The 27,819-nt window shown below is 48.8% G+C and overlaps 1 protein-coding gene across 2 annotated transcripts; it reads left to right on the forward strand.

The window, feature by feature from the left end:
- Positions 1–27,484, forward strand: SMAD7 (SMAD family member 7). Of its 2 annotated transcripts, none has more exons than XM_033011158.2 (4): positions 1–766; positions 1,497–1,550; positions 6,654–6,728; positions 25,614–27,484. In XM_033011158.2, exons 1-4 carry the CDS (start codon positions 265–267, stop codon positions 26,150–26,152), a joined length of 1,170 nt encoding a protein of 389 aa, XP_032867049.2. In that variant the 5' UTR covers positions 1–264; the 3' UTR covers positions 26,153–27,484. The 2 variants fall into 2 exon arrangements, with proteins under 2 accessions (XP_032867049.2, XP_042660765.1); XM_042804831.1 differs by having other exon boundaries at positions 6,657–6,728.
- The last annotated feature ends 335 nt before the right edge of the window (positions 27,485–27,819 follow it).

Raw genomic sequence — 27,819 nt, forward strand, 5'->3', positions numbered from 1 at the left:
TTTTTTTTTAATTTTTTTTTTTTTTTTTTTTTTTTTTTTTTTTTTTGGGCTGTGCCTCTCGCAGCGGGCAGAAGCGCGGGCCGGCGCAGCCCCCCGCGGGAGGCGGCGGGACCCGCGGCCCCAGCGCGGAGACTGGCGCATGCCACAGCCCGCCTCGGCCCCGCCGCCGCCCGCCGCTGCCCGCCGCGTCCCGGCTCCCGGCCCCTTCATGCGCGGCGGACGACATGCCCGTTTTGTAGCCGGGGGCCCCTCCTCACGTCCCGCATGTTCAGGACCAAACGCTCGGTGCTCGTCCGGCGGCTTTGGCGGAGCCGTGCGCCCGGCGGCGAGGAGGAGGAGGAGGAGGAGGCGGCGGCGGGCGAGCCCGGCTCGGCGGCCGAGGCCCGGGCGCATGTCTGCGGCGGGGGGCGCGGGTGCTGCCCGGGCAAAGCGGGCCGGGCGTCCGCGGGCGCGGAGGCGGAACTGAAGGCGCAGACCCACGCCGTGCTGAAGCGTTTGAAGGAGCGGCAGCTGGAGGGGTTGCTGCACGCCGTGGAGTCCCGCGGCGGGGCGCGGACCCCCTGCTTGCTGCTGCCCGCCAAGGCCGACTCCCGGCTGGGCCAGCACTGGTACCCGCTGCCGGTGCTGCTCTGCAAGGTGTTCCGCTGGCCCGACCTCCGCCACTCCGCCGAAGTGAAGCGGTTATGTTGCTGTGAATCCTACGGCAAGGCTCACCCCGAGCTCGTCTGCTGCAACCCGCACCACCTCAGCCGGCTCTGCGAGCTAGGTAAGCGGGCGCGGAGCGGGGCGGGGGGGGGGGGGACGGGGCACCCCATCCGAGGGCACGGCGGCGGGGTGGGGGGGGGGGAGATGCAACAACACCCCCCACACCCCCTCGAACTTTTATTTTTCAGAGGAAAGCCACCACCAAAAAAACCAAAAAAACTTTCCATAGCTGCGCTTGATGATTTGGGGGGGGGCTGGTTGTTTTTTTTTTTTTTTTTTTCCCTTGTTTTTTTTTTGTTTGTTTGTTTTTATTTTTTGTTTGTTTACTTGCTTTTTTTTGTTTGTTTGTTTACTTTTTTTTTTTTGTTTCTTTGTTTGTTTTTAATTCGGGGGGGTGTGTGTGTGTGTGTGGTGCGATGGGGGGGCCCCCGGCGCTGCCTCCCCGCCGTCCCCGCGCGGTGCCGGGGGATTAGGGGCCGGTCGGCCCCGGCGCTGCCGCGGCTCCGCCGAGCCAAGGAGGCCCCGATCAGACAGCCCGAGCGGCAGATAGCAGGGAGACTGGCGCCAGACGGCCCCTTTTGTTTATCTGACAGCTAAATATCAAGGCAATCACCGCCTCGCTGCCCTGCCTCCAACCCCCAGAGCTAAGACAAACAGTTTTGCTAAAAGAATGCCACTGTTATCATAAGTTCCTATCTTTTTTCTTTTATTTTTTTTGGTTTTGTTTTTTTTTTTTTTTTCCCCTTTCTCGTGGCTCTGCCTTTATTTTCTCTCTCCTCTTCTAATTCCAGAGTCTCCCCCTCCACCCTACTCCAGATATCCAATGGATTTTCTCAAACCAACTGGTAAGTGGACTTTTTCAATGCAGGCTGCAGATAAAAAAAAATAAGGAAAGCAGCCCCTTTCTCAGGGGAAGTGTCTCCTGCCTTTTGTCACACCGCGGTGCATTTTGCTTGTGGTGGGCTGCTTGCGTGCTTCTGTGCCTTCTGATACCCCTGGAAGAACTAACGTACAGTTTATCTGAGACACCCCCCTGCACAAAGTAGGATTTTAAAACTCTGGCAGGAAACTTTAGGAGGGATTGCAATGCAGCACAGGCCTTCGCTCCTCGAGTCACTTGGAAAGCCAGGAAAACTATGGGCTTCCGTTGCAAATGGCAGTGCTCCCGTACCCCTGGGTGAATTTGTAGGGATTTAGGTTGGGATGCAGCAGAACTCTGGCTAGCATCTCCCTGATGGCTGGTAATCCCAGTGAGTCCTGACAAATGGAGTTGTTAGAAACCTTTCTGTGTTTTAAAGGAGCCTAATCCTGCCTTGTCAGGTTGAAAAAATTAAGAAAGGGGGTTGAAAAGTTAGGGGGTTTGTTTTTTTGTTTTTTGTTTTTTTTTTTTTTTTTTTCTCTACCACCACTCTGCATGCCTGTTGCTTGTAATTGAATGTCAGGGTGCCAGGGGAGAAGCCCATTTGAGGCTGGCACCAGCTCTTTTGCGGTTGTCTGCATAAACTCTTGGTTGGCAGCGAGCTCGCCGGGTGCGAGATAAATCGGGCTGGGAGAAGGAGGAGAGGTGGGGAGAATCGGAAACGGGGGGGGGGGTGCTGGGGGAGGAGCAGCTCCTGGCTCCCCGAGGATTAGTGGGTCGGGAGTGTTGGCTGGAGCACGGTGGTCTCTGTGGTCACGTCCCTTGGTCACAGCAGGCAGGAGGGGCACAGAGGTGCAGGGAGGCAAAGATGGATGTGTTTCTGAAGACCAATACCAAGACAAGACTTTTTTTTTTTTTTTTTGTGGCCGAAAGAGAAGTTTCTGTAAAGTTGCTCCGCTTCAGTTTCTCGGGACTGAAAGAAACCCCAAATTCGCTTTGAACGCATGGGGGAGCCTTGTGGGTTGGTCCCATCCTGCCCACTACTCCATGGGACTCTGGACTGTTGTTTTTCCCCCTCTGCAGACTCTAAGATAAAGACTACTAAGTCTTTCTGTGCCTTGTGAGAAATAAGCAGAGCTGTTTAACAAGCAGCTAGGTTGTAAAGCATGAAATACTTTGCCTCTGCATGGAGAGACAAGAGATAAGGCTCATGAATGAAAGGAGGGATATCAGGAGTAGGTTCAACAACCCGAGCAGGTGCTGGGATGCAGAAAGGTTGTTCTGTAATAGAGGCTGAGAGTCTGCTGGGCTGCAAAGCTTTGTGGGTTTGGGTGAGATTGGCATCATTTCGACTGCATCCCTGGTGGGGAATGCTCCGCTATAAGTTTGTATTTCTGCCTTGATTGCCTTTCTTTCTACCCAGCGGTCATCCTGGCATGGGACTCAAAGGGGTTCAGAGCTGCAGGAGAGAAGGGTTAAAGCTTGCCTGGGGTTTCCTGTAAAGATGTTAGGATAAATCTATTAGCAGGGTTTAAACATCCAATCTGCCTCTGCCAGGACCTCATTTTCAGTTAGCCGAGTGATATATTTATTCATTAGCAAGTGTTGACATAAGGTAGCAAAATGTGTGTAAACAGAAAAGCCGCAGAACATGAATGTGCCATTTCGAAAGGAAAAGTTATTCCTATCGGCCAATAGGAAGTGATTAACGCTGCCCATCGGAAACGCAGAAACAACTGGGTTACTCACCAAAAAGTCCTCCTTTTTTTTTTCCCTTTTAAAAGAAAAATCCGCTTGGCAGCTGAACTCTGACTAACGGGGCCGTGACAGGCACAAGCGGAGCCTGGAAGTCTGTTGTTGCAGGTGGGTTTTGCAAGCTCAGGGTTTCTCGGCGTTTCCTCTGCGGAGGGACCGAGGGTTTCCCGTCCCGGTGTTGGTGCCATCTCCTGCGGCAATTTCCCAGCTGGATGTTGAGGATTGCTCGCCACGGGCTGGCTAGATGGCGGAGGGACAGTAGATGACGATGGCAAGGCGTGAAGCCTTTTACCTGGCTGATGCACACGAGACATCTTCTCCCCTGGGACCTTGGGTGGGAATGGCTCTTCCATTTAGACTCGGGCAGCTGCGTCTGGCAGTGGAGCTGGGAACGTGGGCTCGACAGGAAACTTGTGCTTTTCCATCAAGCGTGATACTGGTCATAATATTTAAGGATTTAGTGCTACATCTTGTAAGTGCTTCGTATGGACAAACAGGAATACCTGGACCAGCATGGGCTCTGGCAGCGGTCGCCAGTGCCCACAATCATAGAATCACAGAGCGGTTTGGGTTGGAAGGGACCTTCCAAGGCCATCCAGTCCAACCCCCTGCCACGAGCAGGGACATCTTCAGCTCGATCAGGGTGCTCAGAGCCCCGTCCAACCTGGCCTGGGATGTTCCCAGGGATGGGGCACCCACCACCTCTCTGGGCAACCCGTGCCAGTGTCTCACCACCCTTATTGTAAGAAAATGTTTTCCTTCTACCTTGTCTGAATTTCCCCTCTTTCAGTTTAAAACCATTGTGATGGGGATTCCATTTATTTTTGGAGGTGGTGGAGGTTGGGACAGGCTGTGTCGCTGGCTGGGGGAACGCTGGGATGGACAGGGAGCTGAGGGGGTCTGCCGTAGGCAGTGGAATGTCACGTCGGTCTGGGTTGATAGGATAGAGCTGGTGTTCGTGTGCTTGGTGGAGAGTGGGAAGATCTACCCTTGACAGTTGGATTACCTGCAGGAAGGCTGTAGGTCCAGGCTGGCTTGCTTGTTCATCAAGAAGAGGACTTTCCCTCTTTCTTAACGTGGGATGGTTGCAGGGATGGGTGACGGTGGCTTGCACGGGGCCGGGCCCACCCTGCAATCCTGGAGGTGTGCGGGAGCTCAGCATCCCCAACGTCCCTGCAGGAGCTGCCACTTGCGGCTGTGCTGGAGGTGAGATGGATAGTGGTGCCCCCAAAATTATTGAAGCAGATATTTTGACCCATCATTAAGTGGGACAAGGGGCTGCGAGTGGCGGTGTCCATCGTGCTCCTGGGTGGGTGGTCATGGTGGTGCTGGAGTGTGAGAGTGCAGGAAACCCACTGAGATGTCGCTGCAGAGCCAGCTGCCCTCCCGTGGCGTTGATTTTCAGGGGCTTTGGAGTTTTGGCAGCTTCCAGGAACTATTCAGCACCGTACAAGGTTGGGCTGGTGGCCACCAGGAATAAATTGTCTCTGTGATGGTTTTATACTGCGGGAAGACAGTTTTGGGAGGAGATTCACCAGAGTTGGATTGATCCAACCTCAGTGATCCTGTGACCTCTGTGGTGCTGAAAATAAAACAAGCCTGAGTACCCTCTACTAGCACGAGCCCTTGGCGGATCTGTGGGTGATAGGAAGAGCGCAAGGATGAAAACAGCCATGTGTAGGGCAGAGAGCCCAGGAGGGTCCTGCATTTGGGCTTAACCCACATCTGACCATCATGCTTGGTCTCGAGTCAAGGTGCATCAGCTCTGTGTCCTCTTCAGAGGCTAATTAATTGATCAAGGGAGCTGGACGTTGGATGATGGGGCACAAGAAGGGAGCTGACAGCTGCAGAGCTATCATGAAAGCGCATCACACCATTGCTAGGCATTTAAGTCGGGATAAGATTTTTCCTGCCATCCTGTCCGATGTGCTAGCAGAGGACCTGGTCATGTACCTAGAGCAAAACAACATGGAAAAGGCAAATTGTTCCCTGTATCCCACAGGGATTCAGGGAGCTGTAACTGGGGGCAGGTGGAGCCCAGTGCAGGGCAGGGTCATCCATCCTGCGTTCAGAAAGCATCTGTAGCCCAAGCAGTTGAAGCCATCTCAGGGGAAGGGTAGGGGGACTCTTCTGTCTGGACTAGAAAGGGTTAAAAAAAAAAAAAAACCAAAACATATTTCTTTAGAGCATAGAAAGCACAACAAGGCATTTAGAGAGTGTATCGTATACTGTATTTCACAAGTAAGTCCATTTCCTGTCTACCCTATTGTTTTCAGTTTGATTAAGTATATCCTGTTAAACTGTATATTCCTGTTAGGGCTTCTACTTCGCTCTGATAAAATGAGGTTATGCAGTCAGGAATTTGATATTCACTGGGATTTCAGGGATGAAAACTGGAAAAATTCCTGTATCAGTAGGGGCAAAATTAACTCTGCTCTCCTGTTGGTGGCCCCTTGCTTTGAGATACAGCCATGAGCAAAATGATGTCATTAGGAATCCCAAATCTGATGAAACCCAAAGTCCCTGAGAACCTGCTGAGGACCAGAAGGTTGCATGAATTTCATGGGTCTTCTCAGGCTTGTCCTTGAGCTTGTCTCCCCCCATAGTAGTGACCGAAAAGCTGGAGTTTACCTGTAGGACCAGGGGATTTGTGTTGGCTTCTGGCTGTTGTCACCTGGAGGAGCAGTCCTGGGATGGAAAGGTCCAAACCTTGAGCTTGAAACACCTCCATGCATCAGGGGAAACCTCTAATGGGGCAGCTGCTCTTGCCCTGCCCTTGCCCTTCGGTGGTGCATGGGGAAGTAGGTCCAGTTGCCCACCTGTCCCAGGAGGTGACAGCGGGGTGTCAGATCTGCCAGCAGCTGGCAGTGACGAAAATTGAGCAGAAGAACACAAACACAGACCGTTTGCCACAAAAGGGTGGTGACGAGACATTTCCCTTTCGGTTCCCATTTCGGTGAGTTACAGGTGTTGACTAAATTGGGTGCATGAAGCCACGATTTAAGCATTTTTGGGAGCTCGCTTACATCAGAACGACGACAACCTTGATCTCATTACCCGGTGACTTGGCCGGAGAGGTGGCAGCCAGTCTGTAATTTTTGCTGGTCTATAATCAGCGTTGGCTGGTGATGAAGCGCAGCGTGCAGCCTTGATTGAGGCGATGGGTTAGGGTGGATGCTTCTTGATGAACTACCGTCTCTGCACGGACAATTAGTAATCGCTTCCTGCTAAACCCTTTGGAATGTGTGTTCTGCTCACGGCGATGCTGGGAGCCTGCGAGGAGCTGCCTGTATCCTGATTTTTTTTTTTTTTTTTTTCTTTTCTTCCACTCCAGCAGATTGTCCAGACTCTGTGCCTTCCTCCACTGAAACAGGGGGAACTAATTGTCTAGCCCCTGGGGGGCTTTCAGGTAAGACATCTCTCATTGCCCTTTATTTTGGCTGCGGGTTGCACTGACCAAGTGTCCCAGCGGAAGGTGAAGTGGTGCTGGGGAGTTTTGGGGATGCATGTTGTTGAGAAAGGTGTGCTCAGAGGGGGAATTAGGTTTCCTTTCAGTAGCAGCTGTGTACCTCTTGTGCAGAGGATGTGTTGAAATCCCATCTGAGGCTCTCTATCCCCAAAAGACCATATTTCCTTCGAATTCCAGCCTTAAGCTCCATTAATTTTTGGAGTGAGGCAGGAAGAGGCATCTTGGGGAAGGCTAAGCAATGTTGGCCACCCGTTTGTTCGGACGCCACCCGTTTGTTCGGACGCATGGATTATTGGAGCAGGTGCCGTTGTGCCTTGCAGAAGGATTTGGTGTCAAGTTCTTCTTGAGTTGGTGGCACCTTTTGTCTCTGGGAGGAGAGCCGTGCTTGGGCTTTGCTCCTGGTAGGGTAACGAGCATCCTGCATCTAATGCACGAGGCTCGTGGTGCTTGGGGAGGAAAGTTGACCCCTTTTTTTGCAGAAGGCATTACAAAGGGAGTTGGACTCCATCCTTACGGGTCCCTTCCAACTTGAGATACTTGGTGATTTCCCTTGTTTTCCCATTTGTCATCTCCTTCAGCCTCCAGGTGCCGTTACGGGACGGGTTGGGTTCGGAAGGTGGTTTCCCCACCCCTCTCGGGCTTTTCATAGAATCCTAGAATGGTTTGGGTTGGAAGGGATCTTTAAAGGTCATCTAGTCCAATTCCCAACACCTTTTTTCAAGGTGTGATGTCTCATCTTCCACCCCAGACCGGCCGAGTCTGTGGCTGGGCTCTGTCTCTACCAGGATTAAAGTGTCTGAAACCATGTACTGCATGTACTTGCTGATGTTTGAAGGTGCTTCCCTTTGTGGGGATGTCTCCTTGATTTATGGTTTATTCAGCACCCTGAAACTGGAATTTCAGAAATAGATCGTCATCAGCCGCACACGTGCGTGCATCTGCCCCTGCCTCTCTCCAGGAACTGCGTTTGGTGTGGATGTCTTTAAGTGAGCCTTGTTTGTTTTTCTTTGGGTGTAATATATACCCTGTCTGTTATTTGAGAGGGGAGCATATTGTTTGTTCAAAGGCCCTAATGAGAATTAATCAAACAGAAGAGGAGAGGGAACAGAGAAACTTGTTGCTGTTTTTTTGTTTTTTGTTTTTTTTTTTTTTTTTAATGCAGAAGACTTTTGGGTTTTTCTTTATTTTTTGCTATTAGAGCCTATAGCTTTAGGGAAGAAAAAAAAAGAGACTGTAAAAAGAAAAAAGACAAGAAGCAAAACAACACAATAAGGATGTTGTTAGATCTTTTTTTTTTTTTTTTTTCTTTTTCCTCCTGAAATACACCCTTTGCAGAGGGGAGGAGAGAGTTCAGTTCCACAGGATACCACATGAAATAAGCAGAGGAAGTACTCGCTTTTAAAAGGGGGCTTTCTGTAAGGTTCAGCCTATTGATAACATCTCGTCTGGCTGCTCTGCCTCTGAAGGGAAGGCGGGAGGTGGGGGCTTGGGCTGCAGGAAATAACACCGCTCGTTCCTGGTGCCTCCCAGAGGGCTGCGGGAAGGAGACCCCCAGCTCCCTAGTAGAGCCTCCTCCCCAAAAGAAAGCACGTTCCCCTCTAAAAATGCAATTTTTTTTCCCCACTTATTTTATTCTGGTTTTATTATTTCATTGGATTGGGTTTTTTTTTTTTGGTCTTTCTTATCAAAGGTTCCACCCCCCTCCCTCAAAGCCTGGAAACAGAACCTTTACAATCATTAACCGCTCTTTTTTCCTCCCCAAATGTAATTGTAGCCATTTAGTTTAATGAGGAGCTGATAGGAGAGTTGACTCATGAAGGGATACGGTTAGCTACCCAAGCCCTGAAACAAAGCCGAATGCCTCCACATGAAAGAGCATTTGTTTTGAATTTACTCTGATTTACTGGCATCTCCCTTCCGCGCGCAGAAGTGCAGCGCTGAAAATTCCCAACTGGAGAGACTCAGTCGAGAAAGGAAAATAAACGCACTTTGCAGCAATCCTCCAAAGCTCACTTTCTCCTTCTTTTTTCTACCCCCTCCCCCTGCATATTTTAGTTAGCAGAAGAGTGTATTTGAAGAGGGCTTTAATGAGTTACTGGCAGGGTGCACGGGGAGTGCTTTGGCTTGGTCTTATCTAAGTTTGGGCCGATGGAGGTTGGTGATGCAGGGTGGAGAATCCATCATCTCGCATCCCCTCCAGACCGGGGCTGTACGTGCTGGATTTGCGGCTCCTTGATGAAAGGACGGCTTTAAGAAAAGCGAAAAAAAACCCCAATTTTGGTAGATTTGGAAGCTGGAGCAGGAGGCTGTGTAAGACCTCATGGGCGGATGGTGGTGGTGGGTTCCTGTAGCGTCATGGCCACCTAGCACTGCAGGCTTTGGTCACCAGCGATGGGCAGTGATGCTGCTGTAGTAGCGTTTTTTCAGAGCCAGTAGACCTGCCCTAACACATGGAAACTTGGAAGGGCAGGGTTTAGTGAGGCAGATCGCTCTTGGCGCCGAGAATTTGGGAACGGGTCCAGCGTGGGGTTCACAACTACGCTGTCAGGAAAACGGCATGGCAGGGGTGAGAGGGTGGTGGCAAGAGGAGCATTAAAAAGGGCATGGAAGTGAGCGCCCTTACAGCTCTCCCTGAGGATCCTTTGGTGATGAGGAGTCTCGGGTCCAACCAGCTCCAGGGTTGCAGTCTCCGGGAGGCTGAAGGCAGTTTCATTGGTGGATACCAGAGGTGCTGGAGGGTGTGGGAGGGGGAGTGGCGTGGCGTGGCCGGGGCGGGAGGGGGGGGGATGCACAGGGGGTGTTTCCCCCTTGTGATAACTGATCTGAGCCGCTCTTTCCCTCCCTCCTCCTTCTGTTCTCCTTCTTGGCCCAGGAATGCAATATTGAGTAGTCCTTCATGATGTGCTGGTGTCCTCATCCCATCCCACCTCTGCTGTCTGTCACCAGACATCCTCCCCTTCTCCAGCTGATGCTCTCCTTGCTCCCTGGAGGTGCTGGCTCTCCTTTCCATATTCTTGCCTTTATTTATTTTCTTTTATTTTTATCGGTGGTCACTCTGCGGGTAGGTCAGGACTTCTTGCTCACAGTGTCTCCCACCAGGATGGTTGTGCTCAGGTATTAGCAGTCCAGATACTTTTTATCCTTGATGTGGTTAAAGAAGAGAGCGAAAATATCCCATTGGAGATAAAAATAATTTCCATAAATAGGCAGAGGGTGGTTTTTCCTGTATTTTGAGCTGACTCGTTCTCAGGAGATGTGTTTGGTTGGGGCTGTTGTTTCAACCAAGCAAAGCCGTGCTTGGAGAGCCTGGTGGTGGCTGCCCTGTGTTCTGGTGGCATCTGATCAGTGAGTGCAGAATTCCTGTACGACCCGTGGAATCGCACTGCTCAGCGAGTAGGAGTGAGCCGATGGTACTTGGTGGTGTTGGTGCTGGGTCTCCATGCTCCCCACCCAGCCCTGGACATCTGCCTTTGACCTGTGTGTGGCATGGGGCTGGTGGGCTCACGGCTGATGGAAGATTGTGGTGCCCATGGTGGGTAAGAAGGTGTCCCTGCTGCAAGACAGATGGAGGGTACTGGATCTGCTGGCAACTGAAGATCTCCAAGAAGCCCATCATAGAGGGAAAGCAGTATGAGCTGGTTTGTGTCGTCGCCACCTCCATTGCTTTTTTATTATAGGGGTTATTCATCAAACACCAAACTCAAGAGTTTACCCAGATTTTATTCATAAAATACCAAACCTGAGAATTTACCCAGGGCAATCCAATCTTGTTGACTTTCCCTGACTCTGGAACCACCCCAGGGTCTCCAGGAGCCAGTGAATGTTGAGTGATGGTGCTTGGTGGGTGCTGGACCAAGGCTCTGCAACGCTTGATGCTGGGAGACCCCCAAGGCTCTTCTGGAGCAAGAGCAGCCTCAGTTTCTCCCTCCTGACTCCTCTGCACCAAAAAGATGGGAAAAGTCCCTCTGGGGCTTGGAGAAGTATCAGCATTCCTTCCTGCTCTGGCTCTCCCGGCGGTGGGACCTTGTCTGGTCTAAGGGACCGCTTGGGTGAGTGACATTTCATTCCAAAATCGCGGGCAGGCCGGGAATGTTTCACTATGCCTCTGATCCCCGCTGGTATCTGCTCGCCGGGGAAGAAGCACCTTGTCCAAATCTGGAGCTATTTGCCCCCCGAAGCAGCTCCCCATCGCTCCCCCCTGCCATGTAAACAGGATCCCGCACCGTTTCTCCAGCAGAGTCCTGCCTGTGTTTTCCCATTCCCCCTCCTTCCACCTCCTTCTCGTACAGAGTTTATAACCTCCTGTGAAATGCCTTTATTTACAAATTGGCATCCTATTATAATCTGAAATTGAGACATCTTCCTGTGGAACTAGGATTGTATATTTGTCCCAGGGATAAACAATTGCTTGGGAATTTTTTTTTTTAAGTCACTTATTCTTGGTTTATTTTTGAGCGTATGTCCTTTTAATATTTTTTTTATTTGCTTTCAGTATCGCAAGGCAGTGCACCCTTCACTTTCTAGACTTGTTGGAGACACGACCCCCCCCCCCCCCTCCACCTTTCCCTCCCCCCTCCCATCCCCCCCCCGCCCCCCCCCCCCGCCGCTTACCTAAAAACCACCGTCCCGTCCTGGAAAGGACAAGGTTATCAGGGGTTAACGCCAAGATGACAGCACTGGAGCCTCTGGAGCAAAGCAGGCTGCCTGCCAGACTAGGAGCCTCCCGGCTCGCCTCGCACATCATCTGACCGTGGCTGGCGGGGAGGAGGGAGCCGGCGCTTGGCACCAACCCTGGGGCTCTTGGCTTGGCCACCCGCTCTGGCTCCTTCAGCCCTGTGGGTTGTTTTCAGGTTTTTTTGGTGGGTTTTTTTTTTTTTTTTTTTTGTTTTTTAAGGGGGATCTTCCCCTGAAGGGACTCACCCCCCCCTCCTGCCCCAGGGACACAGATGAGATAGATCCCATTCTGCCAAGGGGATGCTTGGAGGGCTGGCTCTTGGCTAATTAACTCCCCCCTCCTTCAAGCAAATAGGACCCACTTCATAATTAAGTCCTTCAGAGCCTTTTGATCTTCCAGGATGGGTTTAAAAAAAAAAAAAACGTGATGGCAGAGGTGCTCCCCCCCACTAAGTGCTAGGTGTTTCAAACCATCCCCTGTCCATTAAATCCCACTTTTCTGGGCGCTGCTGGGTTTTCCCAACCAAACGGTGCCTTGAGAGCAGTTGACAATAAAATGCAGAAGACGAGCCCCGGCACTAGTGATTCCTTCATGGTGGGGACATGATGTGTACCACTTGGGTTTTATCCCTCAACCTGGCGCTTGTTAGGGGAGGAAGGAGGACAGAAAGGTGAATTTTGGAAGTCAGGTGCCAGTTCAAACCATGCTCTGCTCGCAGGAGGTGCCCCGATGAGCATGGGCAACTTGATCGTTGGGGACATTTAAAACTCGATGGGACGAAAACACTCGTAGAGGAGCAGCCCGGGGCTGGCAGGGATGCGGGCTGCATCGTTTCCATCCCTGCCGTCTGCCAGCGGGTATCACTTACACTAGAGGAACCAGTAACATTAACCACATGCATTTCCCCGCCGCCGGCATGGGGGGATGCCTATTTCTAACCGCGGCGGCCAAGACCGCAAACCTTGATGCGGGGAAAGCGGAGAGGGGGGAAACGGGGTACAGCCCATTTTGGGGTGCAGAGGGGAAAAATGGGGTGTCTGGAACACCTTCCCCGCCCCAGCCCTGAGCGTGGGTGCTTTAGTGGGGTGACGAGCCGGGCGGCGGGTGGGTGCCAGCCCCAACGTCCCCGGCTGGCTTGAATGACCCACGCCGCAGCCTGGCCGCCTGCCTACTGTCACAAAGGAGCTTCCTTTCCAGTTTTATTTTCAGCGCCGAGATATTATTAACCGCTGAGGCACGGTCTCTGTTCTAACCACCCTCGCTTTTTGCCTAAATCGCTTTGTTTTCAGCCCCCGTCGGCGTGCCGAGGCTGCCGGCTTGGCCGCGGTGCCGCCGGGGTACCGGCTGCGTCACGGCTGCTGTTGAGGAACGGGAGGGCACGGAGAAGCGAGCGGCCTGATCCTGCGCGGGGCTGAGGCCGGGGAAGGGAGGGAGCTCAGCGTCTTGCAGGATTTCCGCTCGCTGACTTTGGATTAGCCCATTGGTTTGGTTTTGTTTTGTTTTTTTTTTTTTTTATTGTATTTTTTAACTTCTCTTAAGGAAAGCAGCATCTTGGGTGTTGTTGGTTTCCACTTTCTTTGCAGTTTATTTTCTTTAATTTTTATTTTTAAAATATTTTCTTATTTTTCTCTTTTTTTCCTTTCTTTTTTCTCTTCTTCCTTCTTTTTTCCTTTTTCTTTTTTCTTTTTTCCTTTTTCCTTTCTTCTTCCTTTTTACTTATTTCTTTTTTCTCTTCTTTTTTCCTTTTTTCTTTTTTCTTTTCCTTTTTTCCCCTTTTCCTTTTCCTTTTCCTTTTCCTTTTCCTTTTCCTTTTCCTTTTCCTTTTCCTTTTCCTTTTCCTTTTCCTTTTCCTTTTCCTTTTCCTTTTCCTTTTCCTTTTTCCCGTTCCCTTTCCCTTTCCCTTTCCCTTTCCCTTTCCCTTTCCCTTTCCCTTTTCCTTTCTCTTCTTTTTCTTTTCCTTCTTTTTATCTTTCCTCTTCTTCTTCTCTATTTTATTTTACTTTTTTAATGCAAGAAAAGAGCTTTCCTGGGCAAGCTTTGCAGGGACTTTCCATCCAGAGAAGGGTGGGGGCCCACATCCCCTGTGTACGGACCTGCTGTGGGAGCCACCCCTGGGGGGGTTCTTTGCTGATGGGCTCAGTTCATCAGGTCCAAAAACCTTTTTCCAGTGGTTTCTGTGCCATTGGGGTATGATGTAGTGTTTGCTAACACACAGCCCTTCTTACCCCTTTCTTATTTATTTTATTTTTTATTTTTCCCTTGTTTTTTTCCCCTCCCCTCTTTTGGGTAACCATTTCAATGTGTGATGATAACTTTCACCCTGTTAATTAACAGGAAACATTGGGACAAGACAGGAAATTACATCAGTCTTTTATGAGGAAAGAGCCAAGGAAAAAAAAATATAAGAAAACATAGTTATTAGTGAAAGGAAAGAAAGTGCCGGGGGAGGAGAAGAAAAAAAAGAAAGGAGAAAAAACCCCCATGCCATGGGCCCTGCTTTTCCGAGGGAAGGTGCTCCAGTACTTGATTTTATTTTTATTATGGTGAATAATATTTGACTAGCGGGGTCACCTTTGCTTTAGCGCGACACTTGAGCTTCCCGAGGAATCTCTTTTTTTTTTTTTTTTTTTTTCATGCCTTTTCTCAGCTTCCTTCCCCAAACTGTGAGGCCTAGGAAGCTCTTGGCCGGGAGACTAATTTTGGTTTGGCTGCTCAGCCCTTCAAATTGGTCCCCACCCAGTGTCATTATCTTGGTTTTAACTTGCAAGGGGAAGAAAAAAAAAAAAAAAAACAAAAACCTGTAAGAGCTGGCTCAGCCCTTCTCTGCCCTTTTAACCTCGCTGCATAAAAAACCTCTCGGCTTCAGGTCACCGGTTGGGCTGTGCCAGCGACGCTGAAGCACCGCGGGGTGGTTGCAGGAGGTCCTGGTGATGCTCCTCCGTGTGTGATGACGGGTGCCTGGCTCTGTGGTCCTTCCTCATCCTCCCTCGGGGAGGAAGTAAGATGCCCGGTGGGGGTGCTGGGTTTTGGCGAGCCGTCTTTGGGGTGAAGTCCTGGCTTCTGTGGGCTTTCCTGGCTTTTCCCTTAATACCTGAGCAGGTGGAAAGGCAGAGTTCTCCATTAAATGAGTAACTTGGCGCCTCTCAGGCTGTTACGCCTTGTTGCAAATATGTACATATATGTGTACATAACAAACGAGGGTATGGATGGTTATATGTTCAAGCAAATCTATGCAATCTGTATATATGTATAGGTTGAACACATGTATTGAATATATTCAATATATTATATGTATAATTACATATATAGGATATATTAATATAAACAAACATCTATATAATGGTATATAATATGTAGGTTGAATATATTAAATATATATTGAATATTTATGTATAATTATATATATATAAATAGGTTGAATAGATTTTGTTTGTAGAGCCACCAGAACTGCATCTACAAGATCTGGCTTTGCACTGGAGAAACTCAGGTGTTGGGAAGGTGGTGAAAGTTGAAACATCCTTGGCTTTCACAGACGGTGAAGTTGGCTCCAGATCTGGTGATTTGTGGTGATGGAAACCGATGGGTTGAACCTATAGATGCTAGAAATTGAAGGGCATTGCGGCTGAGCGGGAGCTCCCTCCACGGCAGGTGATGCAAAATGGTACCGGAGGGGTTGTGCGTCTGTTTGCACGTTGGTGTGCAAGGTGAAGTTTGAGTGGAAAAGCAAGTAAAATAGCGAAATAATGGAGAAGTTAAACGGCGAGATGGGGTGCTGTTCGCCCACGTGGGACGGCTGCCGGTGACCCCGTGGCTGGGCTTCCAACGGCACCTTCCCAGGCAGAGCGGACAGAGTAAATAACTCCATAAAATCATCTCTTGAGCAGGAATCAAATAACAGGAGTTTTATTTGGAAAAGGAGTTGGGAGCCTGAAGTTACATCACTGCGTTTGAACTGATGAATTCATTTTCTTTGGAAGCCGGGCTGAGACTTTTTAGCTCATTATAAGGAACAAACCCATAAATCTTCATACGCAGAGGCCCGTAGTTTTCCTGTTCTTTGTCACAGCCGAGCATGGAAAATGTATCCTGGGTGTCGAGACCATGAAGCCTTGACACACCTGAGACGTTTGCACCACGGTTATTTTCTGGAGCAGCCGGCACGGTGCTGGGTTTGCTGAGCCCCAAATCCCCCGGGTTTTGCCCCTGTGGGAGGGTGCTGCTGGGTCTCGGTGGTGCCCAAATCTCTGGGGTTTGCCCCTGTGGGAGGGTGCTCCTGGGTCTCAGTGATACCACCCCGGACACGGCACGGTCCCCGCCTGGGACACAGCTCTGCCACTGCCACTGAAAGCGGGGTGGGATGAGCACAAGGCACTTTTTGGGTTTGATTTTTTTTGTTTTGGTTTGGTTTTGGTTGGGTTTTGTTGTGTTTTTTTTTTTTTTTTTTTTTTTTGTGGGTTGATTTTTTTATTGTTGTTATTGTTTTTTTTGTTTTGTTTTTTGTTTTTTTTTTTTTTTTTAATCGGGGTGCTGCCGACTTGCCCCATTTTATAGCCTGGGGCAAACCTCCGCCGGCCTCCGTCTGCGAAAGAGGGGGGGGTGGGTGCCAACTCCACCGGAGCGCCGGGAGGGTTAATTACTTAATGAATGTAATATTCTCTATAATTGCTAAGCGTTATTAATCCAGAGCAAAGTGAGAGGCGAGGGGAGGGGTGTGTGTGGCCAGGCTTGTGAACTCCATCCGAACGCTGTCTGTCTGTCCATCCCTTGCTCGCCCCCTACCCAGGTAGGGGCTGATGCTGTCCGTCTGTCGGTCTGTCCGTCCCTGGGTGGCGACCCTGCCTGTACGCCAGCGTGCTTCGCTGCCTGCTCTTAGGAATAGGCGTGATTAGATTATGAAGGCAGACAGAAGTAATGATTAACTTTTTCAGTCTGCATGCTGTCTCCAGTCTGGCGCTGGGTGTTTTTTTTTCCCCCTAAGTAGGCCCTGGCCCCGCGTCGACAGGGTATTAGGTTGTAAAGAAAGCCAGGAGGAATGAAGGCAAGGGAGGGAGGGGAAAGAGGGGGGAGCCTTTTCCATCGGATCCGGGACTGGAATTTATTGGCAGGAATGCAGTAAATGCTCCAAATGCCAGCCCAGCTAAACAGTTTTCATAATTGTTACGGAGCAGGGCACGACGAGCGTGAAAAGGACTTTTGTTCCAACCCTGCTTTTTGCATGGATTTACATCCCTGCAAGGGATGCCGCTCTGGGAAAGGGAGCTGGGGGAGGTGGTCGTTTTTTGAGGAGGTGCAGGAGGGTGGGGAACAACATATTTATGTCTGTTTTCAGTCTTTGGGGAGAGTTCTAGGTCGGTGTGCTGCGAGGAGAGGCTTTTTTTTTTTTTTTTTTTTCTTGTTACTGAAATGAGAGCGGCAGCGATGCCGTGTGTGTGTGGAATGCAGTTGGGGGGGGGGGGAAATCCTAACACACATCTGTGTATTAGGTATCCGTTTGGAAATCCTAGACTGCTCTGCCTCAGGTTTTATTAAGGTCTTTACAAGGTTTTTAACGTGTAACCCACATAGCTACATGTTGTCAGTGGAGAGCTGCGGCTTTCCTGGGGGCCGTATCCCTGCCCTCCCTGGGGCATCGCTGGGTACCAGGGGATCTCTCCCCCTTGCAAGAGCGGAGCTTTATTTTTAATTGCAAAAAAAAGAGTTTTAAGGTCTTTGTGCTTTCTAAAACTGAGCTCAATGGCTCTGTCGAGGTGGGGGGGGGGCTGTGACCATAGGGCTGGCGTGACCCGGTGGCCTCTGGTGGCTTCAGCATCCGCGTCAGTGATTTATCCCCATGCTGGAAAGGTGATGGGCAGGGTGCTGTCACGGGAGCCTCCGGCACAACCCAAGCCGGGAGAGGTATTTTGGCAAGCTCATCCTCGGGTCTGATTTGCATCGTTGTAAGTCAGGAGCCCTTTGTGCGCTGGTTTCTCCTTCTCAGGAGGTTTCTGGTTGAGATCTGGGTTGGGTATGGGTGGAGAAGAGGTGTGTCTTGGTATCTGCTGAGGACAAAGCATGGAGGTGTTCGCTCACCTCCAGGAGCTGGGGCTGGTACCAACTCTGAGTCGCTTGGTGGTCGCACGGCAGCATCTCATGGACGCAGGCTTGGGCTTCCTGTGTTTCCCACAGGAGCCTCTTGGCTGATTGTCATTAAAATGTGATTTTTCCGGGTTGCTGTCAAGGCAGGGGAGGAGGTTGGAGGGTGAATGGGGCTGCAGAGCATCCTGCAACACCTCCCGAGCCAGCAAGTCCTCCCAGGACACCCTCCCCAGCACGGGAGAACAGCAGCAGGGAAAACAGCAAACATAGGATTTCTGGGGGTTTTCCACGTAGACCTGCATACCCTCGTGCCTATCCAGGTGGCCTGGGGGGTAGGGGTGTCTTAAAAAGCACATGAACGTTGGCAGCACCCCTCTGGAAGGGTCTCCTTTCTTGAAGCATCTCTTCATCCCACCTGGCTGCCAGGTTGGAGCTTGGGGAAGGGATTCCCGTCCTACTGCTTGTTTGAAACAAGGGAAAAGTTTTCCCACACCTTTGAGGAGTGCAGAAGGAGAGGCAGATAAAGAAGGTTCTTTAAATTAAAACTTCAAAAATAATTAGACTGACTGTATACTAAACAACAGCAAAGAGGCCCATTTACTGTAAATATTATGAATGGATTTGGCTGGCTTCTTCATCCCCACCCTTCCTCTAAGGCTTTTCTCTGAGCTGAGTTGAAATTCGGCCTTCAGACAGCATGGTACTCTATAATTTGCATGGCTGATGAGGCCTGAAGCCTGGTACAGAGGAAACTGGAGTCAGCTGGCTCCTCTCTAACCGCTGGAGACAGGCAGACAGGCATTTTTGGTGTGTGCCTCTGTAATTTTTCCCCCCTCCTTGTAGCTGCAGCCTTGCTTGGCTTTTAAAGAAAATGCGTACAAAAAAAGTTTCTTCTTGAGTCGTTTTTAGCCATGGTAATTGATTAATCACCGTAATTAGACAGTAGCAGTGACTAATAGGATGTTTATGAATCAAATTTCTGGTTTGGTGGACTCCATGAACTCAGCAGTTTCACTTTGGTTCTTTCTTTGCTGTCCTTCAGTGCAGGGGACATCAGGGAGCTGGGCTTCCTTCACATGTATATATTGATTTTTTTCAAGCTTCGCCATCACTCCTGGGCCAGCCTTGGCATTTGCCATGCTGGTGCCCGCTCCTGAGGCTTTGTAGGTCTGCAGCAGCATTCTTGCAGGGACCCTTTCTCGGTTTGTTTTCTGGCTTTTGTGTCCCATCCCTGAATTAACCCTCAAAGGTCAGGGCTGGCTTCCAGGCTGAGAGAAGGTTGACTCAAGGCACGACCAAGTTGGGGTGGGAACCTTAGGGGATGTCCTCAGGGATCAGTCATTTCTATCCACAGTCTTACCTGACCTCATTTTTGTCCTGATTTCACAAGAGGGTTTTCCAGCCATGGTGAAGGTGTTGGAAGTTCTCGTTTGGGTCACCAGGGGACTGAGCAGAGCACTCCCAGCCTCATAGGTTGCTGCTAACATGAGTCTGAACCAAAGCCCTAGTTACAAATACCAGGAAATCCCAGACTCCTCCCCCCGATGGCTTCTGCCAGATTTTATCGGTTGTGTCCCCATCAGGCTCACAAGGTTTCAAAACCTGTTGGCAACATCTCAGCTTCTGGATACCAGCCCTTCAAAAACTTCAGCAAACTGAAGTCTTGCGGGGGAAACACAAGCGGACATTTATTTTCATGCAAGGTTGTCTTACTTTGCAGGAGCAAGGAGTCATTTAAGTGATTGGGTGGACACTTGTTAATAAATTGAAGAAATAATCTTAAGGCTCTTTAGCCTGCATGACTACTGTATATGCTGAGTAATAAGAACTGCCTCATTAGACGTAGACACAAATTTATGGTCTAGCCTGTCAATCTGCGGATTAAGGACTCTGTAAGTACCTACTGACACGATGGGCTGTAATGGTTCCTAAAGAGATGTTATGGTCTATCGTGTGAATAATCCACAGATTAAGGGCTCCCTAAGTAAGTGTTGACATGACCGACTGTCCCAGCTCTTTGGGGGCTCTTGTGTTGATGCGGTGGAGGGACCCCATGGGCCACCTTGGGCAGTGGCATCCCTGCAGTAGGTAAGGGCTTATTTTCTCTGCAAACAACAGGAGCTTAACACATGACCATCCTCTAAATTAGCCTTTCAGAAATCACCCCAGCCATCAAAAGCAGGGGGGGTTGTCAGGGTGAGGAAGCTGAAGCTGTCTAACCCTTGTGTGCAGGGAGATATAAAAGGTTTGGGGCAAACATTGCCATGGGTGGTGTCTCCAGGCTGCCCACAAACTCCGTTAAAGGCACAAAGACCCTTTTCTGCAGCAAGATATATCCTTTAATTTGGATTTTTTTTTTCTTTGCTTTTGCAAAGCATACCTGGAAATCTGGCTTTGAAGGATTTTTCTTGGGGCTTTTTTTGTTTGTTACCCTGCCGAAGTAGCCTGTAAATTACCCAAGAGACTAGAAAGGAAGTAAAATTTCCATTTTTGGTGCCTGTTTTTCTTTTCTTTGATGAGCTGTGTGGTTACACGTCATGCTCAGCGTTGTCCTCACCTTGATGTAATGCCTGTTCGCTTCTTGAGTAAGAGTTGAGGGGTGTGTTTTTCCTGAGATCCTGCAAAAACAGCACTTGCCAGTGACACGAGGGGCAAAACTGCAACAGGAGTACCCTGAGTGGCCCTGAGGACCCTCGAGAAGAGCATGCAAAAACCCATAAACAGCTCCGGGGTTTGTGGCACCATCTCTTCCATCTAGGCGAGCAGAAGATGGGGGGGCATGCCTCTGCCCCGGGCTCACAAATGCTGCTTAAGGTCAGCCAAGAGAGATTACCGGGCGTGAGACACGCTGAGCTTGGTCTCAGCCTTGGCCCCGGTCAGACGACACGTTGTGCTGACACCAGTCCAGCCAATTTTTTTTAAGCACAGATGCCCTCCGCGTGTGCTGGTGGATAAAGGAGGAAGGACCGCGTGTTCATCTGCTCCTTGGTGGTGCTCGTTTTCCATCAGAAAGCTGCCTCCTGGGAAGCCAGGCAGGGATCTCACTACCCTTCCAGGTCTCCTTGCTGCTTCAGGAGCTCACGTCTGGGTCCTGGTACTTTTGGGAAAGGTCCATAAGACCAGTCTCCTTTTGGTGGTATGATTTCTTGGTGGACACCTGCATTAATTTATCTGTTGCCTTTACCCATTCGTGTTGGGTTACTGGTCGTGTGCGTGAGTGGCCCAGATGAAGGTACCACAAAACCTGAGCAACCCGGTCTTAGTTGAGGGTGTCCCTGCTGATGGCAGGGGGTTTGGACTAGATGGCCTTTAAAGGGCCCTTCCAGCCCAAGTCGTGCTGTGATTTCCTGATTCTATGAAAATGAGGAGACATGAATGATGCTGTGGTGAGTATTGTGACAGGGCTGATGTTTGGTGTCAATTCCAGCCCCAGGGATCACAGAGGAATGAGGGGGAGGAAGGGGTGTGATGGTGAGAAGTTTAGGAAGAGCATGAGAAGATGTTTTCCTAAAAAAAAATAATTCTATAAATACATATATATACACATATAAAAATATATAAAGAAATATAAATACATAGTTTGAAGCACTTCTACAGTTGGATAATTTAATTTGCATCTAATTCTCATATCATTGAGGAAAGATCCAATTATAAGCATTTAAAAACCTAATCAGGAACACAGTTGTATTCCCATTTTCAGCGACAAGTTGTTATTATCACAGATATCAGTGACAATTTAGATAGCTCTTGACTTGATCAGATGGGAGTAGTCCCGGCGGGTGAGATAGCTCAGTGTGTGCTAAACTTGCTGTTTTCTTTAGAGGTCTGTTGATTACAGGAAAACCTTTAGCTATGTCAAAACAAAACAAAGCAAAACAAAAGATTCCCAGCCCACCTCCCCTCTATGCTCATGAACTTGGCACTGGGACAAGGCTGAGATCCAAAAGCTGGCCAGGAGCTGCGCTGGTTTTGTTGGGGTTTTTTGTTTTGGTTTGGTTTGATTTTTTTTGTTTTTAATTCAGTTTTGCTCAAATGTTTTAGTTCTTCCTGAATGAAAAAGGAACTTTCTTCCCATACTCCTAATAAAACTGTCGAAGCTCAGAAAGAAAAAATACAGATGACATAGTTTCATCATCTTAAAAGCTTTCATGCGTCGAAAAGCCACACCATAAATTTTCTGCCATTTCCAAGTGATGTGAGTGAGATGTGAGTCCTCCTGCCCCAACTTGGGAGAACCAAGTGTGGGGCTATTCCTGATAAATTTGGGTGTTTCCACAGTGTGAATCTCCCATACCCACCTTCATCTGGACCTCCTTGGTTTCAGCAGCTTTTAACTTTTGGGAGTTATTGCTCCCATGTCCCATTGTCCAGGATTTCTGTATGGATGTAGCATTTTCTGCAGCATCCCTCCTTGGAGGAGGATGATGCCCCGAGCCCTCGGGCAGCATGTGCACACCCAAAGCTAGAAAAATCCCGTCTGTGGCCTTTTATCGGGCAATTTTGGGCAGGACTTGATGTTCTCAAGGGTCAAGGCAGGTGGTGGGGAACCTCACAACGTCTCATGCTGGTTGATGTGTTGGGAAGTAGCTGGCATGATACTTTTGTGGAGGAAATTCTCACCAAGGGGTGCTCTGGTAAAAGTCAGGGCAGCCTCTCAGGAAAATACGGGAGGGTGTAGAAAATACAGAAGAAAAAAAAATTTCTACTGGGAATGTGGTATTGAATAACATGGTTGCACTGGGGCACTGCAGGCCCAAATTTCTAAAAAATGTTACCCCCAACTTGACTTTAGGGTTTCAAGTTACTGCCTTTATTTCTCCACTCCATGCAGATGCATTCTGTGCTTTGAATGGCGGTTCTCTGTAGGCCTGACAATGAGTGATCAATACAGCTAATTCTCTAAATTCCTGAGGGCTTTATTTTCAGTTATATTTATGTACATTTTTTTTTCACAATAAGCTTGCACAACGCGCTGGGGGAGCCTGATGGAGCCCCTAGGCAGGCTGTAATGCAAACCATGAAAAATAATAATAAGCCAATGATAGCAGTAAATGGAGGGATGCTTAATAATGAAATAAGAGCGCGGATGTTTATAGCATTAAACATTATCATTGTTTGCTGGAATATGGGAACGCTCCCAGTTTGCTGGGAGTTTTCCAGGCATTTAGAAAGGGATATGTTTGCTCCGAGGAGCTCATAAAAATGATGCTTTTGACTCAAAACAAGAATCCCAGTGCGTTTCTCAGCTGTTTCTGGGCTGTCAGATGCAAGGATATGTTGCGGGTGATGCGGCGGCAAATTTCCCAGGATCTGGGTTTTTGTGTGGGTTCGCAGCAGGCGGAGGTGGGAGTTGGACTGTGGGTCCAGACGAACCCGGCGGGGTGGTTTGGGGCAAAAATCCACCTATTTGCTCCATTTGCCCGGATCCATACTTGTTGCCACGAAAACAGCCTTTTTTTGGGGAAAAAAATCTCCGTCACTGTAGGAAGCATCTCTGCCTCATTTTTTTCCTCCTCTCCTGCAACCTCTTCTCCAGCCTTCACTGCCCGAGTGATGCCACCAGCTTTTCCCACCCTTTTTCCTGGCAGATGCAAGGATCAGGGAGGCGGGTGGGAGCGGGGGAGCTCTGCCGGGGTCCCAGCAACCATGAAAAGCGGCTTTGGTGGCGGCTGGCAGGGAGGCCTGATCCTGTTTATCCAAGCTCAAGTCTTATATTCTCATGGCTTTTTGACTAGACATCTAGTCAACAGCTGAAGCCCGCAAACGGAAGAGGCTCTGGCATATTTATACTGTGTGCTGGCATTAGCTCCTTAAAAAAAAAAAAAAAAAATCCCAGATTACCTAAGACTTGTCCTTGAAGTCTGGTCACCCCATGTCATTGAAAAACCTAGTGGGATTCATTCATGAACTTCCAGCCTTCCATAAAGGTCTGTTCATTCATAGCCAAGGCAGTTTTCTTTCTTTTTTTTTTTTTTTTTTTTTTTTTTTTGGTGAGCTGGCAATTAAATAACTCTTTGTAAGTGGCAATGAGCTACTTGTTAAGTGGTCTTCACTAATGCAAGCACAAATATCAGGTGAAAACATCTTTTTTTCCTCCCCCACCTCCTTCTGACAGGGATGCTTTTATGTTCGAATGAATAAAAACTTACAGGAATTTCAGCAGGGCTCAATGGCTGTTGCTCCAAAATTCCCTTAACTGCTGTAAAACAAAAACCAAGAAGCTCTGAGCATCGCTGGCAGGCAGTCAGTGGGGAGGGTGTGGCAGAGGTGATGGATGGTCAAGATGGGGATGGATCCAGGAGCATCATCCCCCTGGATCCAGGAGCATCTCCCCCCCCCCCCCCAATTCCTCTGTCTCCTGGGTGGGTGAGGGAAATGCCATCCTGGGGCTGTTTTCTTGCCCTGCTGGGTGCACCCTTGGGTGGGGGGCACCCCATTTGGGTTAGGGGGAAGGTGACCCAAGCTGCCCACCCCGTCCCCCCTCGGTCCCTTGCACGGTGCCCAGTTTCAGCAGCATATAAACTTATCCTCAACAAAGTCTAGGGAGGCACCAAAAAGGGGAGATGGAAGGACAAACTGGGGCATGCCTTGATGGATGCTGTCTTGGGGACAACCCCCCCCACTGCTGGAACCCCCGTCCTCGGTCTCATCTGGGAGCAAGGGTCCCTATTTTGGGGGGTACACAGTCAGGCCCATTTTTAGTAGCTGCCTCCAGCAACTGGAGGAATATTTTCCTCACTGGCGTAGAAATGAGGAAATTAAAAGTGTGTGGTTGGGCTTTTTTTTTTTTTTTAAAAAAAAAAAAAAGGCACAGTGCAGGGCTTGAAACACAACTTGGAGACGGGAGAAAAATGCCTGTGCTGGGGAAACAAGCTTATTAATAGCAGAAAATATAGGAAACAGGGCAGCCAGTGTGCCGCTGCCGTTGCTCATGCTGTGGGGGGGAGGTTTTTGGGGCTGCTAAGGTGATGCAGGGAGAGCTTTGGGGTGCTGGGTTACCCACTGTCCCCAGTCCCATAGCTGCTCCCCTGTGCAGGGAATTATTTCAGTAGCATTCACTAACTCACATTCCCAGCTTAATTTTTTTTTTTTTTTTAATTTTTAAATACATTATTTTTTTTTCAGATACAATTATAGTGATGAATAGTTCCCAGGTCTTAACTTGTCTACTGAAGCTGGAGGGAATTACCCACTGAGCAGCGCCAGGCTGCTAGGGATCCTCCGTCAGCAAAAGGGGTTTTTTCACATTTTTCAGCCCGCCCCCCACCTTGCTTTTTCCTCCTACGTCATATCCTTGCTGTTGCACAGGGTAGCTGCGGGCAAGGGGGTCCAAAGAATGGCTATGGGAACAGATACCTGGCTTTTCTGGGTATTTTTTAGGCCATTTTTGTTAACAATTTCTGATCCCCACAGGTCAGGGCTACATTAGACATCTCCACCCTCTCCATCACCCAAGCTCTGCCTACAGGCAGGGAAAAGCCTCATGAGCTAAAGCAGGCGAGTCCTTGTCCCCTCTGGTCCCATGGGGTGATGTTCAGTGTGCTTTTTGTAGCAGCACCTGATTTTTTTTTTGGCTTCTCTGCACAATAGGTAGTTGTTTATGGAAACAGATCCATTGTGTGGTGGGTGCAAATAAGGTGTTGTAGGGTGTTTGGTCTTGCTGGATGCAGCTGGCTGGAGCATATCATCTCTCCTTTTGGCACTGAAGGTGATCCTGATGGTGGTTTGGGTGAGGGATAGCTGCGCCATGGGTGCTGCTGGCGGGTGTCAACCCACTTCTGATGGTGGAAGTGGTGATTCAGGACCCGTAACTCCAACCAGAGCCAGGCAGTGAAGCAGCACAGGAATCCCCCAAACCTGGGTCAACTTAAATGGTTTTAATATTGGCCTTAACACGTAGCTTTTGGACGGTGGATGTTTTATGGGTATTGCTATGTGCATGAAGAGCATCACAAAGACATGGGCAGCCGAGGACCTGCCAGCGTGACACTGCTTTTTGGTCACATTTCGCCCGTGGTGCTCAGTTTCTTCTTTTCTTCTTTTTTTTTTTTTTTTTTTTTTCTCCTGTTGTATAGATTCCCAAGTTCTTCAGGAGCCGGGGGATCGGTCACACTGGTGCGTGGTGGCATACTGGGAAGAGAAGACGCGTGTGGGTCGGCTGTACTCTGTCCAAGAGCCCTCCCTGGATATCTTCTATGATCTACCTCAGGGGAATGGTTTCTGCCTCGGACAGCTCAACTCGGACAACAAAAGCCAACTGGTGCAGAAGGTCCGCAGCAAGATCGGCTATGGCATCCAGCTCACCAAGGAAGTGGACGGCGTGTGGGTGTACAACCGCAGCAGTTACCCCATCTTCATCAAGTCGGCCACACTGGACAACCCCGACTCCAGGACGTTGCTGGTTCACAAAGTGTTTCCAGGCTTTTCCATCAAGGCTTTTGACTACGAGAAGGCGTACAGCTTGCAGAGACCCAATGACCATGAGTTCATGCAGCAACCATGGACCGGATTTACTGTTCAGATCAGCTTTGTGAAAGGCTGGGGCCAGTGCTACACAAGACAGTTTATCAGCAGTTGCCCGTGCTGGTTGGAGGTTATTTTTAATAACCGATGACTTGAGACAGAGTGGACTCACAACATTTATACTACTTTGCTGCTATTATTTCCTTCTGAGTGCTTGCTTTTCATGCAAACTTTTTGTTTTGTTTTGTTTGTTTTTCCCCCACCCTGTTTTGAGAAATAGCTTATGGAAAGATGTTTTTGCCTTGGGTATTTTGATAAATATATCTATTTTTTAAAAGTGTGAATGACCAATAACTCAGAAGGCCGAGAGGAAGGTGCAGGGGGATGGATTGCATGTGGTTATTATTTCACGCATCTGAAAGGATTTTATCCTATATGATCAGTGAATTTGTAAGCCACTTGCTATATGTTACAGCTCCTTCTCTCGGTTAAAACAACAAGATACCTGTATTTTTTACTCACCACCTTTCCCTTGACATCCCTGGTGACGGTGACACCAAGACCCCTTCCCTAGCAGTGCTAACCCCACGTTGCCGCCAAAGGATGGTGCAAAACCTTCCCAACCAGGTCTTTACCCACCCTTTTAATTTTTATTTTATTTTCCTTGTTGTTGGGTTCATGTCTTGTCACTGTGTTGATCCTTCCACTGCTTTTGTTTTTTGTTTTTTTTGTTTGTTAATGATCATAGATTGATGCAAGGGGAGAAAACAACAGCAGAGAAATCTCGTGCATGGCCTGTGCTTTATAATTTCAGCTGAGATGCAAAGCGACAGAAGCCTAAGCCTAAAAAACCAAAACCAACAAAACAAATGAAAAACAAATGGGGAAAACAAAAGAAAAAGTGTTCACGATAGTTGGTCTGCTGTAACCTGCTTAGATCAGGTTATCCTGGTACCATCCTATCTGGAGATACAGTTGTGCTTTCATTTCTTCTTGAATTCATACACGAGTATGATACTTTTACACTGTTCTTAGCTCAATGAGCATGTTTAGACCTTAACATAAGCTATTTTTCTAAATATAAAGGTTTAAATGAACAAGAGAGCATTCTCATTGGAACTTTAGCATTGTAGTGCTTTGGAAATAAAACACACACAAAAAAAGGACTCCTTAAAAAAACCCTGAGATTTATTAAAGAAAAAAATGTATTTTATGTTATATATAAATATATTATTACTTGTAAATATAAAGACGTTTTATAAGCATCATTATTTATGTATTGTGCAATGTGTATAAATGAGAAAAAATAAGAAAGATGCACTTTGCTTTAATATAAATGCAAATAACAAATGCCAAATTAAAAAAAAAAAAAAAAAAGGAGAACACAAGATTGGTGTTTTTTTCTATGGGTGTTATCATCCAGGTGAATGTTTTTTTCTAAAGGAGTTTATGTTCCATTAAAAAAATAAAAACATACACTTGATCCCAGACTGTGCCGAGTGGCTTTTTTAGTGGCGAGGGTGAGGCAGGCAGGAGGGGTGCTGCTCTAAGCGGTTACTGCATGGGGTCAGCGGTGGGGACACCCACCCCAGCCCTGTGTGGGACCACTCCGGCGTGGATAGAGTCACTCCTGAGATTTGGGCTCCACTGGGCTGATGCGGTGCAGGTGGCTCTGGGGTCACCAGCTTGGGTGCACCCAGTCGGCCCAAGCCTGGAGGGGCTGGTTGGATCCGGGCAGGTTGCACAGGGGTGCCCAGCTCAATTCCCAAAACCTGCTGGCGTTATTTTTGTTATTATCCCCATTTCTCACAATTTCAT

Source organism: Tyto alba, unplaced genomic scaffold (assembly GCF_018691265.1).
Source record: "Tyto alba isolate M040663 unplaced genomic scaffold, T.alba_DEE_v4.0 Super-Scaffold_42, whole genome shotgun sequence".
NCBI classification, from domain to species: domain Eukaryota; kingdom Metazoa; phylum Chordata; class Aves; order Strigiformes; family Tytonidae; genus Tyto; species Tyto alba.

Coding starts and splice junctions, on each gene's coding strand:
- SMAD7 (XM_033011158.2), top strand. CDS start 265: ATGTTCAGGACCAAACGCTCGGTGCTCGTCCGGCGGCTTTGGCGGAGC. Junction 767..1,496: donor CAGCCGGCTCTGCGAGCTAG/GTAAGCGGGCGC, acceptor TTCTAATTCCAG/AGTCTCCCCCTCCACCCTAC. Junction 6,729..25,613: donor AGCCCCTGGGGGGCTTTCAG/GTAAGACATCTC, acceptor CCTGTTGTATAG/ATTCCCAAGTTCTTCAGGAG.